The sequence below is a fragment of the Saccopteryx leptura genome, chromosome 1 (genome assembly GCF_036850995.1).
Source record: "Saccopteryx leptura isolate mSacLep1 chromosome 1, mSacLep1_pri_phased_curated, whole genome shotgun sequence".
NCBI lineage: Eukaryota > Metazoa > Chordata > Mammalia > Chiroptera > Emballonuridae > Saccopteryx > Saccopteryx leptura.
The window spans coordinates 162,539,103-162,556,829 of NC_089503.1; the positions used below are offsets into that span (position 1 = coordinate 162,539,103).

Genomic DNA, 17,727 nt, shown 5'->3' on the forward strand with positions numbered 1-17,727 from the left:
CCACCTGCACACTGGGAGCAGTTCGTGACGTCACCACAGTAGCAGATGCAAGTTTCCTAAAACTGTAGTTTCTTCTTGAAATTTCAAATTTTATAATTGACAGCAAAGATGTGATGTGACGGCTTACTTTGTTCAAAAAAACATCTGCCGCCTGACCAGGTGGTGGCACAGTGTATAGAGCATCAGCCTGGGATGCAGAGGAACCAGGTTCGAGACCCGGAGGTCACCGGCTTGAGTGCGAGCTCATATGGTTTGAGCAAGGCTCACCAGCTTGAGCCCAAGGTTGCTGGCTTGAGCAAGGGGTCACTTGCTCTGCTTCAGCCCCCCCCCCCCCATCAAGGCACATATGAGAAAGCAATCAATGAACTAAGGTGCTACAACAAAGAACTGATGCTTCTCATCTCTCTCCCTTCCTGTCTGTTTCTATCTGTCCCTTTCTCTGTCTCTGTCAAAAAAGAATAAAAATTCTGCTGACACCCAGGTGTGAGTGACAACGACGGGGGTGACAGGCTGGGCCCCAGGCTAAATAAACGGCACTGAGCACCATCCACTATTCCTACCATTCCCTCACTTCCCACCTGGATCTCCAGCTTTCATTCTGGGCGTTTTCCATTGTCCACCAGCAAGTTCACAGCTCCTCCCCTGCACAGGTCTATAGCTGAGTTTCCTAATTTCAGCCATCCTCCTCTTCAGTCCTGCGTGCTCATTTGTGCATTTAACTAGAGTGGGTTTTCTGCTGGAAGTCTCACTTCGCCCCCCCCCCCCTTTTCCTGAAGCACTGGCTTGCCTGGCACCAGCGAGTTCTCTGAGCTCGGCTGTGGCCTCCACTGAGGGAACGTGGCCTCCGTCACCACAGGGACAGCTGTGCAGCAGTTAGTGTGAAGGAGAAAGACGTGCTGGAGTGTTGTAACATCCTCCCACCACCATTATTTTTACTGGAAGTGAATAATTAATTCAATTGGAAGAGGTCTTAATTCCCCTGAAAACATTCCCCATGGAGGTTCAAAGGGCTCAGTAAAAGGAAGAAATAACCACAACTTCCTCAAGTGATGAGAATAAAATTCTCATCTAGACTCCACTAATAGGAAACAGGTTCTGAAATAGCCTGGAGGAGCCCCACATCTCACACCTGCCCTGGGGAGGGGGCTTGTATTGTCCCATCAGACGGCCACGACCAGGTGGGGCAGTGACCTACATACAGCACACAGGATGTGTGCTCATGACCACAGGGGTCCAGCGGTTTATACATTGCCTGCCACACCCAGGCAAGGGTATTTCAGGGACTCCATCTGAGCTTCTGCAAGTGCTGGGGAGAGGACTCAGGAGTCAGTGCCAAGACCGATGGCTGAGACCTTATGACTTCAAGACGTCCCTCCTCTAATTCCGAGACTCCAAGCAGAGATAATAAAATGAATCCCATTGCACAGATGAGATGATCAGAGCCAAATGGAACAAATACACAGTCAAGGTCACCACATTGCTTGGTCAGAGACCTAAAGGCTCTCCCAGCTGGTGCCATGGCTCAAGATGACTCCCCAAATCCAGCAACACCACAACCTATGGTACAGGTGTCTGACATCCGACCTCTCCCAGGCCGCATCCTTGATTATCTTCCCAGAGGTGCCACTGCCATGGCAGGCTGCCAAGGACAGACTGCATGATGGTGACTCAAGGATGGAGCCTCCTCTGTGGCTGTGGGCCCATCACACAGGCTCTAGTGAAGGCTCCTTGCCGGTCCCCCCCCCCCCCCCGGAAGGGAGCCGCCCTGAGGTGAGGCAGGGACACCTCCTGGCAGCTCATCCCAGCTCTGCAAGAGCTCCCTGTATGACCTCCGAGAGTTATCACTCTCTCGGGACCTTCGTTTCTATACTTACAAATAAGTCTAGGGTCTTAAGGTCTCGTCTAGTTTTAAACCACAGTGAACCCACATTATGCAGCTTCTGGACAAATAGGCTCTAAGTCTTCCCACTGACCAGCAGGCCCATCACACCTCGCTGGTCATGCCTGAGTGGACGAAGTCCAGTAGACCAGAACTCTGTGTGGTGGCAGAGACACTGTTACGCCTACATTCTAACGAACAGGCACTGCCGCGTGTGCACTAATGCAGCCCCTGAGATGGAGAAGCATGAGTTCAAATTTTATTTTTTTCGTTAGTTTAAATCTAAATAGTTACACATGGCTATTGGATCCCACACTGGATGGCACAGTCTGGAAGAACAGAACCCACTCACGGGACCTGAACACCATACCCAGCTCATCTCATAAACCACACGGCTGGCCGGCCGCAGCAACAGTGAACAGCAACCAACGAAGTCTCCTCCTCAGAGAGGCTCCCCTGTCCCTCCTCTGCTTCTCAAAGATGTTATGGTGGCAGGGCTGCATTTCCTTGGGCTGTGGGAGGCTGTGCTGGGCTCCCACCCATGACACTCACAGGTGCAGTACACAGGAGCTGCGGTCACAACAGTCCCACCACCTCACCTGTCACCCCTTCCCTCTGTCCCTCCAACAACTGACAATGACTGTTTCCAGGACGCAGACCATACCTCCTTGTGCAGGCCTGCATAATGAAGTGAAGGTCAGGGATGGGCAGGGCTGCAGTGAAAGGTGCAGCCTCAGCACCGGCTCCTGGCAACAGGAGAGCTCACTGCTGCTGCACGCCAGCGGCCAGGCTAAGAGTGCCTCAGAACAGGGCAAGGGCAGGGGCAGGGGCAGGGGCAGGGGAGGGGGAGAAGCAGGGGAAGGGGAGGAGCAGAAGGGGAGGAGGAGCAAAGTGGGGAAGGGGGAAGAGGGGAGGAGGGGGAGAAGCAGGAGGAGGAGAGGAGGAGGGGTGGGAAGGAACAGCTCTGTGCAGGAAGGCAGAATCTCGGGCTCAGCAGAGCCAGTGCAGGCAACAGTTCCCAAAATACCACTGCACATGATGCATATTTCATCATTGCCTGATCAATACCCCCTCCTTCCAGGGTGGAAGAGAGGTCTGCCTGCGCATGGGGGAGGATGAGTGAGACGCAGCCTTCTCCTGGACACGCTCTGTCTGCCTTTGGTGACCCTCGTGGCTGCCCTGTGTGTGAATCTGGCCTCACTGGCTGACTGACACATGTCAACAGTGGTGAAGGAACAATCAGGAAGAAACACCACAGATGCATGCAGGGACCACAGCAAGCCCTGCTCAGCTCGATAAGCTGATGACATAGCAGAAGAGGTCGGGCTGATGTGCATCACATATCAGGATCGGAGCCACCTGTGTGGTTCAGGATAAGTGCATTCAATGTCAGGCGTCCTAGGGCCTCTAGTTCAACAGGGAGCTCGCAGCTGAAGTTTAACAAGGAACCAAAACCGCCTCCATAAACAATGATTTTCAAGACAAGAGATTTCCCTACGCTAACCTGGCATTTCCTGAATCCTCTAGACCAGGGGTCTCAAACTCAACTCAGCATGTGGGCCGCAGAGCAAGATCACAGCTGTTCAGCGGGCCGCACTAGGTCTACAAAAGGCAACTGTTACGCAACACTTTTCTCACTGCAGTTGAAAACAAAAAAAAATCAGTACAACAAGCACAATCGTACATGCAGTTTACTCAGTGTCACAAAACGACCAGAAACTGTAGTTCGCATCACAACTGCTGTTAACTAAGCTAATATCTAGCTAGGATGCTAGAGAAATGAAAAATACAAGTAGGCCCCTAGGCTTACTTAATTTTATCCAAAATATTTTGGACTTCGTGGATTAGTCTGCGGGCTGCACAAAATTGTTCGGCGGGCCGCGAGTTTGAGACCCCTGCTCTAGACCAAATATTTCTCAGTGGGGGACACTCCTGCCCCCAGAAAGCACCCACAAAGAACTACCTGGCCCAAGGTGTCAACAGTGCTACATATGCAAAGATTCTCAAATGTTTTCTGTGAAGGACAGGAGAATAAGTCTTTTAGGGTCTGCAAGCTGACAGCAGCTCAGACTTGACACGGACACCAGCAGGGAGGCCGCTGCTGCCACAGAAGCAGTGGAGCCCTCACGACCACAGAGCCAGGAAGGCTGTCGGACCTCAGAGGAGCGGTCTGCTGATCCTGCTCTGGACTCGCACGGTTCAGGGCGCCTCCTCCTCTCTAGATGTGAGTCCAGGGAACATTCCAGATCCTTGTACTTCTGCACATTTGTTTCCTGAAAAACACTCCAGCCTCAAGTGCCAAAGCCACTGTCACCAGTGACACTTTTTATTATGTAGGTCACTGTGCGTTTAGGCCGTGGGTCAGCACAGGTGCAACGGAGCCAAGAATGGCAGATTCCTGCAACAGAAAGGCCCACAGGAGCTCCTCCGGTTCCGACCCGTGGGCCAGACCGACTGGACTAGCCAGCTGCCTCCAGCCTTTATCACTGACCAACAACAGGCCAGGTCAAACTCAGCACCAGCACTGTGGTTTTAAACAAAATAACCCAAGTAAGTCAACAGACTATTCCTGCAATAACCCACACCCCACACAACAGCAGTAACGGTTGAAATGAAGGATGGGACAGCCGAATGGAACAGACAGACATAAGGAGCCAGAGTAACACCCACAAGACACTTCACTTGTGGAATATTAGTATCTTGGTTATGTGAAGAACTCACCGCAACTTAAAAAGGGCCAAAAATCCAACAAAATCAGCAAAGCATGTAATCAGGAAACATGCAAAGTAGGAAACCCAAAGCCTAGAAACAAGGGTTAGTTCCACTAATAATCACGAATTGCAAACTAAAACAAGGAGAGACCACTCCATCTTCCCTAGATTCACAAAAACAAAAACACTAACGTCATCCAGTGTAACATGTGCAGAAAGGACTGGACTCTGACCCACGGCTGGCGTCAGGGGAGCCTGGCACCCACATAAAGGGCACTCAATGGCCCCCTTGGACAACTTTTAACTCAGGCTTTGCAGCTAAAACTTAAGTCAGCTTTTCCCAAGATATAATTTACACAGTAGATGTGCCCTTTTTAGCAGACAGGTCTCTGAACTGGGACCAAAGTGCAGGCCCATAACTGTCCCCACAACCAATGTCACCCCATTCTCTATGCCTGTGTGGTCCCCCAGCCCCAGTCTAAGAATTTTTTTTTAAATTACAGTACAAGCTTTAAAACTTTGAAGGAACACACTAATTTTTTCATTCACTCAAGTTACTAACTGTTGCTGTGGCTGCTGAACTAAGGGAGCCACTAAACTAAATGGTGACAAGCGAGGGGCTGGTCCTTGTCTGATACCATGCCAGTGACGCTCAGCACCAGGCCCCTCCACCAGATGCTCTGGACGGTGTAAGCCAGGTCATGGGTGGAATCCATAACCTGCGCTCCTACAGCTCGTCTCCAATTGGCCCTGACCGCATTCACCAGGCAGGAGCACAGAGACCGCAGGTGAGGGGTTCATGGGAGAAGGGCGACAGGAAGAGGGAAAGGAGGTAACCCTGGAAGGCAGAGCAGCCCTGGAGGTGGGTTCATTGGATAGGCGAGCGCAGTCACGGGCATCATCTCTGCACGGAAGCATTCTGGCAAATGCAGATGGGTGGGCAGCGCCACTTCCCATGTGGGACTGCATGTCCAGGAAGGCAGCCCCCACAGGCCCCTGGAGCTGTTCCTGCTTCATTCTTGTGTTGACGAGCTGAGAGCCCCCCTCAATCAGCAGAGATGGGGCACCTCTATGCTCCACAGCTCAGAGCACGAGGGCTCCTCAGAAGAAGCACTCTAAGGGAAGGAACTGGAAGAAGAACCAGAAACAGCATGTCATCCAGCTAAAAGCTGTTGGCCAGGCCCAATTTCTAAACACTCAAACAGACGTGCACCGCCAGCTCCAGAGTTCTCCAGAAGGTGAGCTTCGGAGATGCCACATCCTCACAACACCCAGAACAAGTGAGTTGGCCAGGACCACGTGTCACATCCAGACATCACAGAGGACACAAGTGTGCTCTGCATCCCCAACGATGTGGGTCCCCCAAGACAAGCATCCACTTCCCGAGTCCTGTCCCCCAGGCCCAGCACTAAGCTCTGTTTCCTCACGCACATGAGGGTGAGAAGCACCTCGGGAGGCACTGGCATGGCAAATGCTTCAAACACATCAACCCTCTCACCCTGTCTAAATTTTCATGTGTCTGAGTAACAGGGACTATGCCAGCCCCAGCTTCATAAAGCCCCTTCCGCCTAGTGCCACTCACCTTCTCTGAATGCCCAGTGGACCTGCCTGCCCACGCTGCCCCTGGATGTGTGCTCACAGGGTGCCTGCTGGCCTTCACCTCGAGGGCAGCAGCCAGGTGTACAGCCCCTAGTCTCAAACGCAGCCAAGCCCGAGAGCCTCTGCTGGGCTGACGGTGCATTTCCCTCACAGTCCCAGCACTCAGGGGGGGCGAGCAAGCCCACAGAGGGCCCACACTGCTGGCAACTGCACTCTGCAGGGAACCCGCACCTGGACACCCACACTCTTCAACAGAAGCCCAGGACGTCCCTCTGCTGCCACCTGCTGGACATGGGGCACCACACATGACACTCGGTGACAATCGCCCACCAGGTGTTGGCTCTGCAGGGGAAAGAAGCCCAGTAAACAGCTCCCCCTGTGGCCTTAACCAGTCCCACATCCCCAGATCAGAACTACAGAAGCACCGGTGGAGGTCATCCGTTCTAGCCAGCGCCTGAAGAGCAGGGCTCAGTGTGACAGGACTGTGCTCAGCAGAGGGGACAGTGACAGCCCCTCGGAAAGAAGCCTCATCATGGCCAGTGGCGCATGGAAGCATCTCAGCTGTTCTGCTGGCCGCAGTCCTCCAGCCCTGAAGCCAGCACGGGGACCTGCTGGGAGGGAGCTTGCCACTGGCCACCTCTTGGGTGGGAAAATCGTCACCAGCGCTCAGTCCTCACCTACTCAGCATGATTTTGAATTTTGTCTGGACAGTCATCCTCCATGCATCCATAGTCAGTCAGGATGCATCTCATCTCACACGTACAGGAAGCACCTACCCCACGGGACACCCTGCCATGCAGGGAGTGAACAGCGCTGCCCAGACCTCAGTGGGCCCGTGCCTTCATCCACCATTCCCCATTCACAGGCCGGCTCCAGGGGCCACTGCCCTGTCACTCACAGCCAGCTCCCCTGTGCCACCTCGAGTGCCCACACAGTCCTGCTCCACTTATTCATCCCCCACTCAGTGAAAGAGAACACAAGCCCCCTGTCCCCATCACCCTGGACTCTCGAGTGAGGCCCTGCAGCCTGGGCTCACTCTCCATTCACCAGGAGCATAACGAGCACTAGAGAAGGTCCATGCCGGCTGCTCTGGCCAGAGATCTAGTTTTCCCCGCCTGCAGCCACACCACCACCTGATACACGTGTGTAGCCAAACCAGCTTCCTGAAGGACCGATGGGGAGGGACAAGGACTGAAGAGAAACAGCATCTCCGACGCTGAAGCTTCCGGCAAAGGCTTCACTGCCACAGCTGTTCCTGTGCTGTCCTGGCTGGGACTCGGCTCGGCTTAGCTCAAAAGCAAAGGCTGTTCCAGCACCCCCACCCCTCAGCACAGAGACTAGTGCCCGGGCCTCAGGTCTCCACACAACCAGGAGCCACGGGGACCCCGCGGCCACACCTGAGCAGCCGCTGCACAGAAGCCCAGTTCTCCACCTGCCTGTTCCTCCCCGGCAAACACCAGAGCTCACTTCATGGGTCTGTCACGAGCAACTGTCTTGTTCTAACGTGCTAACTATTGTAACTGCTACAGAGAAGGGGGTTGGATGAAGGCACAAAATGTTGGTGCCTGCCGTGTGTCACTAATTCTCACACCCTGAAAAAAGAACCACCTTATCAGAAGGAGCTTAACTATAAAAAATGCCTGATAAGGCTCTGAGCAGTGGTGTCAGGTGACTGCTGCGGCTCTGCCATGCTGGGGGGTAGGGACAGCGCCACCGGAGGGCTCCTGGCCTCTGACAAACGTGTCCTGCGGGGAGGGACACTCTGTGAGCCCTCACTCCTGAACACTGACCAGTGTCTAGAAAAGAATTCTTTTCTCGAGTCCATTATGAGCTGACAAACACCTCTCTGTATTTTGGAGACAGAGATGACTCAAATGACTTTAAAAAACCATGACTCAGAGTTTAATTACTCAGTTTAAATGCCTAACCTTCCAAGGGTGAGGCCAAGTTAATCTGTTGACAGCATTACACAGCAGCAATGACCACCCAGCTGACAAAGACCCCGCCAGGGCTTCAGGGATGCATGTGTGGTGAATGGGACTCAGCCAGCACCGGGTGTACACTGACCCTGCAAAGCAGTTGCATGAGGGCTGTTATTTAGCTTCTTATGGAGAAACACTGTTTCAGAAAAGAAAGGACACCAAAAAAGGAAGATGTGAAGTTTAGGCCAGGGTGGGGGAGGGGAAGAGCCAGCGGGAAGCAGAGGGGAAGGTCAGAGGCCGACACTGACTCTAATATTAGCACGGCGCTGTTTACATGTGGTTGCTAAGAAGAACTTGGAGCTTTGGAAAATGAGCCCAGCCTCCACTGTGACAGCTGCTGTGGGGCCTGGTGTCCCTGCAAGTTCTCTGGCAATTGCCGCCCTGTCCCATCCACCACCTCGAGCCGGACGGCCTCGCTGCCCCATCCCATCCACCACCTCGCAGTCAGCCCCACTGGGCTCTAGTGACCTGGGAGCCATGCAGGTGCATAGCAGCGATTTGAGTGTGGAAGTGGAGACTGCCACACGCTGGGTTCAGACCAAACCCAAACCTTCCTTCTTAAATCCTAGAGGAGGAGCAGTGAGCGAGTCTGTGAGCAGGAGGTGGGAGTCTCCCAGCGCCTGACAATGCTCTCAGGGCCGCAGCTTCCACTGCACATGGCCTCACTTCTAGTCCTGCCCTCAGTGACCGGGACGCGTTTACGCACACTCGAGCTTTTCAGGGTAAAAAAGGAACTTCGCAATCCAAGACAGTGCCCTCCCTAAGCAAGGTAACTGTTCAGCAGTCACAAATTACCTAGAACCCTGCAAACCCCAACCCCTAACCACTGTGTGTCCTCCTGCTGCCGATGGCCCTCTCACGGACACGTCACAAAAGACTGCTGTCCTTCCTGACAGTTAACGTTTGCAAGCTCTCTGCCCCTGCCATTGCAATGCTAATACTTATCACTCTGGAACTTTAGAAAATGCAGAAAAAAAATTAAGTTAACCACAGTCCTCAGAACATGTTAACCCTGTTGTAAAGCCAGTACACAAGGCCAAGGCCACCATCACAGCTGCCTGGCCCATGCAGGTTCGCACTGGATTCAGACAGTCGGTAAAGAAACAACGGAGCCAAAAACTGGTGAGCCATCATCTTTAATCCTAGCTTGCATCCAGCGGGCAAGTAAAAACACACACTGGGCTCCAAAACCCACTCACATTCAGTGCTCACAAAGCTACTGACTTATCCGAGTTTCCTAGAATCAAAGGTTCCTAGCTCACCAGATTTATTCACCTCTGTTCCCCATCTCCTTCCTTCTCTCTGCACAAACTGACTTCTCACTCAACACTCCGCCATCTTGGCTGCTTCGCCTGGCCTCCTCCACGTGGCCTTTCTCTGCTCTCTTCTCTCTGTTCTAATGTTAATCTCAGGAACCAAGAGAGCAAGCTCCTGTTCTGCCCCCATTTTATAGTATAGATTCATAACCTTTAGTCCAATATACAAAATAGGGAAGTTTCTAATACAAAGTCACTTATCTGGGGCATGATGGGATTGTACCACCCCACATCAAAACAAGTGGGAAAGGCTTAATCCTAAAACCAAGCCCCAGGCTACAAGGATCCTGCCTGCCCACAGCCCACAGAGACACACATTAATATCACTTGGGCAATGGTCTCCACGTGGGCAGCGCCATCTTTAACAAAGTGAGCATAATATATATATTTTAGCTGACCAACACCCTGCATTGATCGCTTGGTGTCTCCATGCACCTGTGACATCTGCTGCACTGGACACAGCTCAGCTAGCCTTCTGGCATGCAGGCTGGTGGCCCCTCCAGAGCATGCCCCCTCCCAGGAGGGCAGCCAGCGGTGCCAGGTCAGGGCTGGGCCACCTGAGTCCACATGCTCGTTACACTGCAAATGGAGCTCACCTCTGAGACGACCGGTCCACAGGAGAGGCCTGGCTGGACCAGTTTTACAGCCCCATTTATCCCAATGGTTACTGACCGCTTCCAGCTGGAGCTGGATGCACAGGCCTCGGTCACGGATACCCAGCGGGTGCCAGAGCGTCCACAGTGAGCTGCCAGCAGAGCGGCAGCTCCTGCAGAAGGACTGAGCCTGGCAGGCTCTTTCAGAGAAGAATTTAGCTGTTTTCAAAACATGTGATTTTTTTTTTCTTTCAGCTCGTGTTTATCTAGAGGGAGAGACTCAATGCCTTTAATTCTGTAACAGCTTAAATTACACGTTGCGGCAACACGCTCCCTGCGCAGCTGACGTCCCCGGGTTCCCAGCTCCCCAGTCCTGCAGTCTACAGGGCTGGTTTCCAGCCCCTGCCTGACTCCACCACTTCCCGAGCACATCCAGCAGAACCTTCACCTTGTGTCTGTGAAGAAACAAGAGCTGCTCCATGGACACAGAGGTTTGGAAAATGCTGCCCTTGGTCTGCAGCCCGCACCCCACTCTCCACCCCCAGAGGAAGGGTCTTGGCAGCTCTCAGATGTCCTGTTTGACTTTCTTGGTCTAACCAATGTCACAGACTTGTGGCCACAAGACGATTCTCTCCTTCTCTACAGCTGGTCCGCAAGGGCCACGTTCAGAAGCGCTACCCTGGCCCAGCCTCCCCAGCCCGGGCACACGGCCCATGGCCCTGCAGGCCTCCCGCTCCCCCTGCAACAGCAGCCCCTGGGACTGCTCACAGGCAGCTCATCCTGTTCTCTGTCCCCTGCTCAGTCTAGGGCCCAGAACATACAGGGTCCTTCTCGGTGTCAGGTCCCTTCACAAAGCGGGAACAATGCCTGACAATAACCTCATGAGGTGAACAGAAAGAAGACAGCCCTCTCTGTGACAGAACAGATATAGCTCTTACATATTCAAAAATAATTTACATCTCCACCAAAAATCTCCCCAAGGCAAAATTCAAAACTCAAAATGTAATATAAAGATTTCTTTTCTTTTTTAAGTGAGAGGAGGGGACATAGACAGACTTGCACAGGTGCCCTTACCAGGATCCACCTGGCAACCCCCATCTGAAGCCAATGCTCAAATCAACCAAGCTATTTTTAGCTCCTAAGGCTGATGTGCTCAGACCAATGGAGCTATCCTCTCAGCACCTGGGGCCCAGGCTCAAACCAATCAAGCCACTGGCTGCGGGGAGGAAAGAGAGAGAGAATGGGGGGGGGGGGGGCGGAGTAGAGAAGCAGGTGATCGCTTCTCCTGTGTGCCCTGATCGGGAATTGAACCCGGGATATCCATACAATGAGCCAATGAGCCAACCAGCCAAGGCCAAGATCTATTTTCATAAACGTATTTGAGATTAGGGAAAAGGCTTCCCACCCCCTCATCTCCCACCTTGCAGGAGAGCCCCACAAACAAAGCCAGCATGTGACACACCTCCGCCTCTCCCTGGCTTCCACAGAGGGATCTGTCCCAGGCGTGGACAGCAGTGTGGACGTTGTGACCCCATTGGCAGTGCTGGGCAAGGGCCGATTGGTGATCACGCACAGCGGGGTGCTTGAGGAGATGCCTTCTGCTCGCTCTGCTGTGGAGTCAGCTAGGAACTTGTGAGGAGTCCTGCAATCAGAAAATACACATGAAGTTAAGCACGTGCTCCGCAGAGCAGACAGGGTCAGACAGGCTGAGTCGGAGCACCTCCTCACTCAGATCTTGTCTGCGTTGGTTTTTTACTCCAAGCTCTTAAATCTAACAGTATGATTACATTCAGTCAGACACCTTCTGCCCAAGGAGTGATGTTTTATAAAAAAATAATTTTTGCTTAAGATTAAAATTAAAAAAAAAAAACCCAGCTGTGGCACCAGGCGAGGTGGTGACATATTTAGGAGGATTCTGAGGGCTGGAGCAGCAGTGGGTCTGCACAGAGGCAGGCCGCCCACACCTGACGACACTGAAGCCACCAGTTGTCTCTGCTATCCCTGGATCTGGGGCCATGAGGCTTGTAGCAGCCCTCAGCCTGGATGTGATCATCCCCTTAAACTGTACAGAAACACCCACTACACTCTGCAACCCCGGGACAGTCAGCCCATCCCCACCCAGCTCAGCAGTCGAGCTCTTCCCATCGAGCCCATGCCTGACCATGCTCGGCCACCACACAGAGATCAGAACAAGCTGACGGTTCTACCGGGACCTTAACCACCGGCTTCCAGCAGCAAGCCCCGTCATTAGCCACGTACACAAAAACAAGATCTTTGTTTCTCAACAAAGAGTCAGGCTCTCCACCCCAAAAGCTGTCATTGCTGATGTCACTGCTTGTTGCTGGGGTAACATCCCAAATCGACTTTCAGAGACGGGAAAAGCAGCAAACATCACAAACGTTGAAAAGCTGTTATTCTGACCTCCTCACAATGACCAGAAATGCTTATAAGTAGCTACAAACTCACTCTCAAATAATCACAACATTAAGAGTAACCTTGAACATGGCAGGTCTGACACACAAACACAGAACAGCTTTGAAGTGAGGTTCAAAACAACACAAGGCAAAATTTTGTGTTCATGTTTTAATTTTAAAAAAATGAGGCAAGTGCTTCCTCAGATTTCAAGATGTTTATAGAAAGTACCCAGCCAGAAACAAAGCTATAAAATATTACATTTATCAAAACCCTCCCTGAAACTCCTCTCAGGCTGATGGCATGTTTGGTCTCTCAGCAATGTCTCATGCTGTAAAAACACCCAGGATTCTACCTCATTAAATGATAGAATGGGACTTCTGCTATTATTTGAACTGTGGAGTAATTTTACAGTGTTATGAAAGGCCCGAGAGCGAGGATCAGAGGCTTAGGGGTCATTTGGGCTACGCTCCGACTGACCTGCCCGCCTTACTGCCATCTGTAAAACAGGGATGACGAAGCTTCAAGTGCAAGGTCTCATGTTGATTCAACAGCACAACGTGTGCAGCACTGAGTGCAGCCTGGGACACACACAGTGGAAACAAAGCAGGTGGCATGCAGGGGCTCTGAAGCGGACAGCACTGGGTGCAAACCGTGCTTTGTCCCACACACGCTGTCCCCAGACAGATGGTAAAGTTTTGGTCTCTGACTCCCCAGCTATGAAATGTAAACAGCATGTTAACCCTGGAGGGCTCGCAGTGAGACCATGAGTGACGTGTACACTGAGGTGGACAGCTGCCAGACCTGTGCTTGTTTTCCTTTTCTTCTTACTAACAGAACCCTCACATGGTTGAAGGTAGCAGTATATCTTGTTAGAAATCACATTTTCCAAGGTCCCCCAGGTTGCTAGAGGTGGCCAGTGAGACATAAGCAGAAAATGAGTGCTTTTGGGAAATTTTTCAGTTCAGAGGCATCCTTTTTTGTACTGTCCACCCTTCTCCTCCTCCTTCCTGCCCATAATGCAGCTGTGATAGCTGGAGCTCCAGCAGCTATTCTGGACTGTGAGGCAGCCAATGGAAATGGAAGCCACGATCTAAGGGTTGTGAAGCAAAAAGATGGAACCTGGGTCCTTTAATGACTTTGGAGCTGTGCCAGCCCTATTTCTGGACTTGCTAAGGAAAAATAAAAACCTTTTTCATATTTAGGACATTATTATTTGAATTTACTGTTAACTGTAAGGCAAATCCTGATACAATTTCTGTGCAGTACCTGACCCAGCACCTGGTACACAACAGGGTTCAACAAAGGTGGCTGTTGTTTAACCCCAGCCCAGTTCTGAGCTGTCCATCATGCAGCCTCCTGAGTTTCAGTTTCTTCCTTGATGGGGATAATGTTTACTACACCTGCACAAATGCATTATTGTGACGATGCAATAAATTTCTGCGTAATTATACAGTCCTGTTATAAATCGTCCATCGTGAGCCCACCCTCCCTGGCCTAACAGATGGTCAGCACTGATTTTAGGGAAAGAGGCTGGTAACTGGCCATCCGCATATTCTTGCAGCACTGTGTCCACGTCTCTGCATCAACTAAAGGAAGAAGACCCCGGGAAGGAGCTCATGTCAGGCCCACAAGTAAATGGCGTCTAACCACACAGGGGTAAGCTACATGGAAGTGCTCTGTGCTGTCATCACTGCCCCGTCCACACTGCCCTCAGATGGCTTAAAACCAGGAAGACAAGGCCAATACCATCCCCTCCCCACGGTGTTGCCAGCAAAACTCCCACAGGCGGGGCATTGGAGGCTGCAGGGCTTATAGAACAAGAGCTAGCTTCCTTCTGATTTGGTTTGTAGCCATCTTCCAAAAAGATGAATAAGAGAGTCTACTCATAAGTCCTGGAAAACCCACACAAATGACACTCGGGGTGTTTTCAGTGTGGTCCACAACAGCAAGACCTGCCATGTAACCAGGACTGCCAAAGTGACCAAGGGACAGCGGCAGAGCCCTGGGTGCCTGGCCTCCAAGCACAGCACACATGCTGACAACTGTCCAGTAGGCAGCTGGCCAGCAGAGACATATGGCAGAAGCAGCCTCACAGGATGACGGCGTCCCCTCAGGGTACCCACGGCTTCTGCAGACAGAACCTCAGGCTCACGCCTCCTGTGTATCCAGAGGTGTCAGCTCTCGTGACTGTGACTTAAGTGGCTCCAGAAAGCCTTACCTGCCATGCAGTGCAGGTGCGCAGGGCAAGAGGAGGCCGGCTGCCACCTGCTGCCCAACAGGTGGAGGAGCCATGGTAATGGGCGAGGCAGCAGAGACGAATTGCGATTGGCGGGAATGGAGGGACGTGTGGGGCCACTACTCCTACCAAGGGAAGCACTGAAAAACACACACATCACGCCTTCAGGATGCGTGGGCCCCACCATGCCCAGACCGCCTTCCCCCCACAGGACACCAGAAGGAAGGCAGGACAGAGAGGGCGGCACGAAGAAGAAGGGACCAGCCAGGCTGGCCACTGGCAACAAGCAGGCGTCGGTCAGTCACCCAGGGAGGTAGGAAAGTGGTGGACAGACCATAGGCAACCAGAGAAAGCACACAGTAGGGCGAGGCCAAGAAAGGGGAGTGACCGGAAATAGAATCATTTTGTTAGAAAACCCAATTCCCAACCAACCCTGAGGCCAAAGGTCATGCACCCACCCCACACATCTACATCCGCCCTGAGAGGTTGGTGGGGCCAAAAGTCTGGAGAGCGTGGAGATTTAAAACGAAAGGGTGGATTAGAGTCGAGAAGCTCTGTGGGTAAAATGCCCTTGAGCCTAGACCCCCGCACTGTGTGGGCGACAGCTTTTCTTTCTCAACCAAACACCAGCAAGAACCCTCTCAATTGCAGCAAACAACCATTTCAGTTAAAATTTTAAAAATCTTGATTATGACAGTAATGAGACACTTGGAGGAGGTGACCATAAAAAAACCTATGAAACCTTTTTTAGAAAAGATGCATTTGGACTATAAAAAAGGGCTTTGTGGCCCTGGCCGGTTGGCTCAGCGGTAGAGCGTCGGCCTAGCGTGCGGAGGACCCGGGGTCGATTCCCGGCCAGGGCACACAGGAGAAGCGCCCATTTGCTTCTCCACCCCTCCGCCGCGCCTTCCTCTCTGTCTCTCTCTTCCCCTCCCGCAGCCGACGCTCCACTGGAGCAAAGATGGCCCGGGCGCTGGGGATGGCTCTGTGGCCTCTGCCTCAGGCGCTAGAATGGCTCTGGTCGCAACATGGCGACGCCCAGGATAGGCAGAGCATCGCCCCCTGGTGGGCAGAGCGTCGCCCCCTGGTGGGCGTGCCGGGTGGATCCCGGTCGGGCGCATGCGGGAGTCTGTCAGACTGTCTCTCCCTGTTTCCAGCTTCAGAAAAATGAAAAAAAAAAAAAAAAAAGGGCTTTGTGCCTGAAGATGAGGGGGTACTAGATCTTGAAAGTGTGCTGAGTTCGGCACGGCCCAGGTGATAGGCGCCTGCTCTCACCTGCTTTTTAAATAGAGATGGCACAAGGTTCTTTGCTTTTGAAAAGATCCTAAAATTATGTAAAACAAAAAATAAAAGGGCTTTAGGGTTCCAGAGAAGAGCTCTAGAAATACCAAATACGAAGTGTTTCTTGAACTTTTCTCTAAAAGTGCTCACATCACAAAGCCTGCTCCCACCCCCACAGAGGTGAGCAGCCTTTTCCAATCATCAGTGACACCCAATGACATCCATCAAACCATGTCTGCTCACAGCCTTGTGCCGAGCGGGACCATGAAGAGCAGCACCCCATGCAGAGTAGACTCCTGAGCATTAGTGCCACTCCCTCTCTCTCCTAGACCTGCACTGTTTCCTTGAGAGGCCTTCTTGGACCCAGCCATACGCAGTGAGATTTATCTAGCCTTAGCCTTGAAGACAAAAGGACTGCCCTCCGTGAGTGAGCCGAGAACGCAGAGCCTGCATGAGAAAGCTCCAGGGGGCTGTGGGCTGTGCCTCCCCCAGCCAGCCCTCCCTGCGGGAGTCCCTGCAGGACTGGGAGCATGAGGGGCTCAGCAGCTGGTCGTCCTATAGCTCACATATTCCCACATTCACTAGCAGACAAGACTTTTCCTGATCAAATAGAAATAAATTTGGATCCCAAACACAGTCTAAGGTCAAAGCCTGCTTCTCAGGGAGCCCACTAGTCCCCTAGCACACCTGCCGACAGGTACAACACAGAGGCAGCTTGGGGGAAGTGGAGGAGAAGAGACAGTTCAGAGTAAGCTGAGAATCAGACTGCCACGTCAGCAGCCACGCTCAAATTAAAAAACTAAGTGAGTCTCCCATAAGCTCAGTGGCTCTGCAGAGGTGCTTTGCTTGCTGGCTGGGACGTGGCAAAGAAAATAACTGCAGGATAGGGGCACAGAGGAGAAAGGGGAGAGGGGACCCATGTACCTTCTCTGCACCAAACTTGCGAGTTTCACATCTTGATGGATCTGAGGGCCATTAAAGTCATAAAAAAAAAAACACAACTCAAGTCCCTACATTAACAGGCTTCACCATGAAACTTCTTCACGGCAACACAAACTGCCATTTCCCACCCCCTCCACCCCACAGGTCCCCCCTTCCTCCCTCAAACAAGCTTGAGGTGAGAATGGCTGTCATTTTAGACAGAGGGTAGTTAGCATGGGCCTGCTCAGAGTTCCAGGGCAGTTCTGGTAGGCAACTTAACAGGACTAAGAGGTGGAGTGTGAGTTTGAGCCTGTCCATGGTGAGAATTTGAAATTAGCTTACATTAATTCAGTTAAGAAAATTAATTAATTTTAATTTCAAATTAGTCAGTGTTACTCCCACAAAACCTAAAAGTACTTCATTCACTGCCTGACTCATTTCTATGGTACTTGTTGGCTAGAAATGTGCAGTGGTTACCCATATGCCCATGGCCGGATGGGGCAACTGCCTCCTACCCGCTGAACCCGGTACCTTTTCAGGTAGGTTGACACATAGGTAGAAGGGGCAACTGTGTGTGGCGTCTCACTCCCTGTGGCGTCGTCCCTCTGCGGCTGCCGGGTGTACGAACCGCTCCTCACCAGGTTAACAGCCGATTCTCTGAGAGGCAGGACAGAAAACCAAGCCAAACCCTGACTCCTTCCACCAGGTCTGCCCATGGCAGCCACCTGCAAGGAAGGGCCGGGCAGCCATGTGGCTGAAGAGCAGAGCACTCAGTGTCCTCTGCCTAGCGCACC

At 52.3% G+C, this 17,727-nt stretch overlaps 1 protein-coding gene across 8 annotated transcripts in view; it reads right to left on the minus strand.

Annotated features, from left to right (window-relative positions):
• Nucleotides 1-17,727, minus strand: part of PPP1R12B (protein phosphatase 1 regulatory subunit 12B) — a 98,998-nt gene that overhangs the window by 42,603 nt on the left and 38,668 nt on the right. For 3 of the 8 annotated variants that reach the window (XM_066379427.1, XM_066379410.1, XM_066379419.1), the window contains exons 12-13: nucleotides 17,465-17,590; nucleotides 11,543-11,722 (exon numbers count right to left, since the gene is read on the minus strand). In XM_066379427.1, the coding sequence (XP_066235524.1) occupies nucleotides 11,543-11,722; nucleotides 17,465-17,590 (306 nt within the window). Of the gene's footprint in view, nucleotides 1-7,586; nucleotides 7,656-11,542; nucleotides 11,759-14,713; nucleotides 14,872-16,936; nucleotides 16,978-17,464; nucleotides 17,591-17,727 lie in introns of those variants that run through there. The other 5 variants (XM_066379481.1, XM_066379445.1, XM_066379454.1 and 2 more) reach the window with 5 other exon arrangements.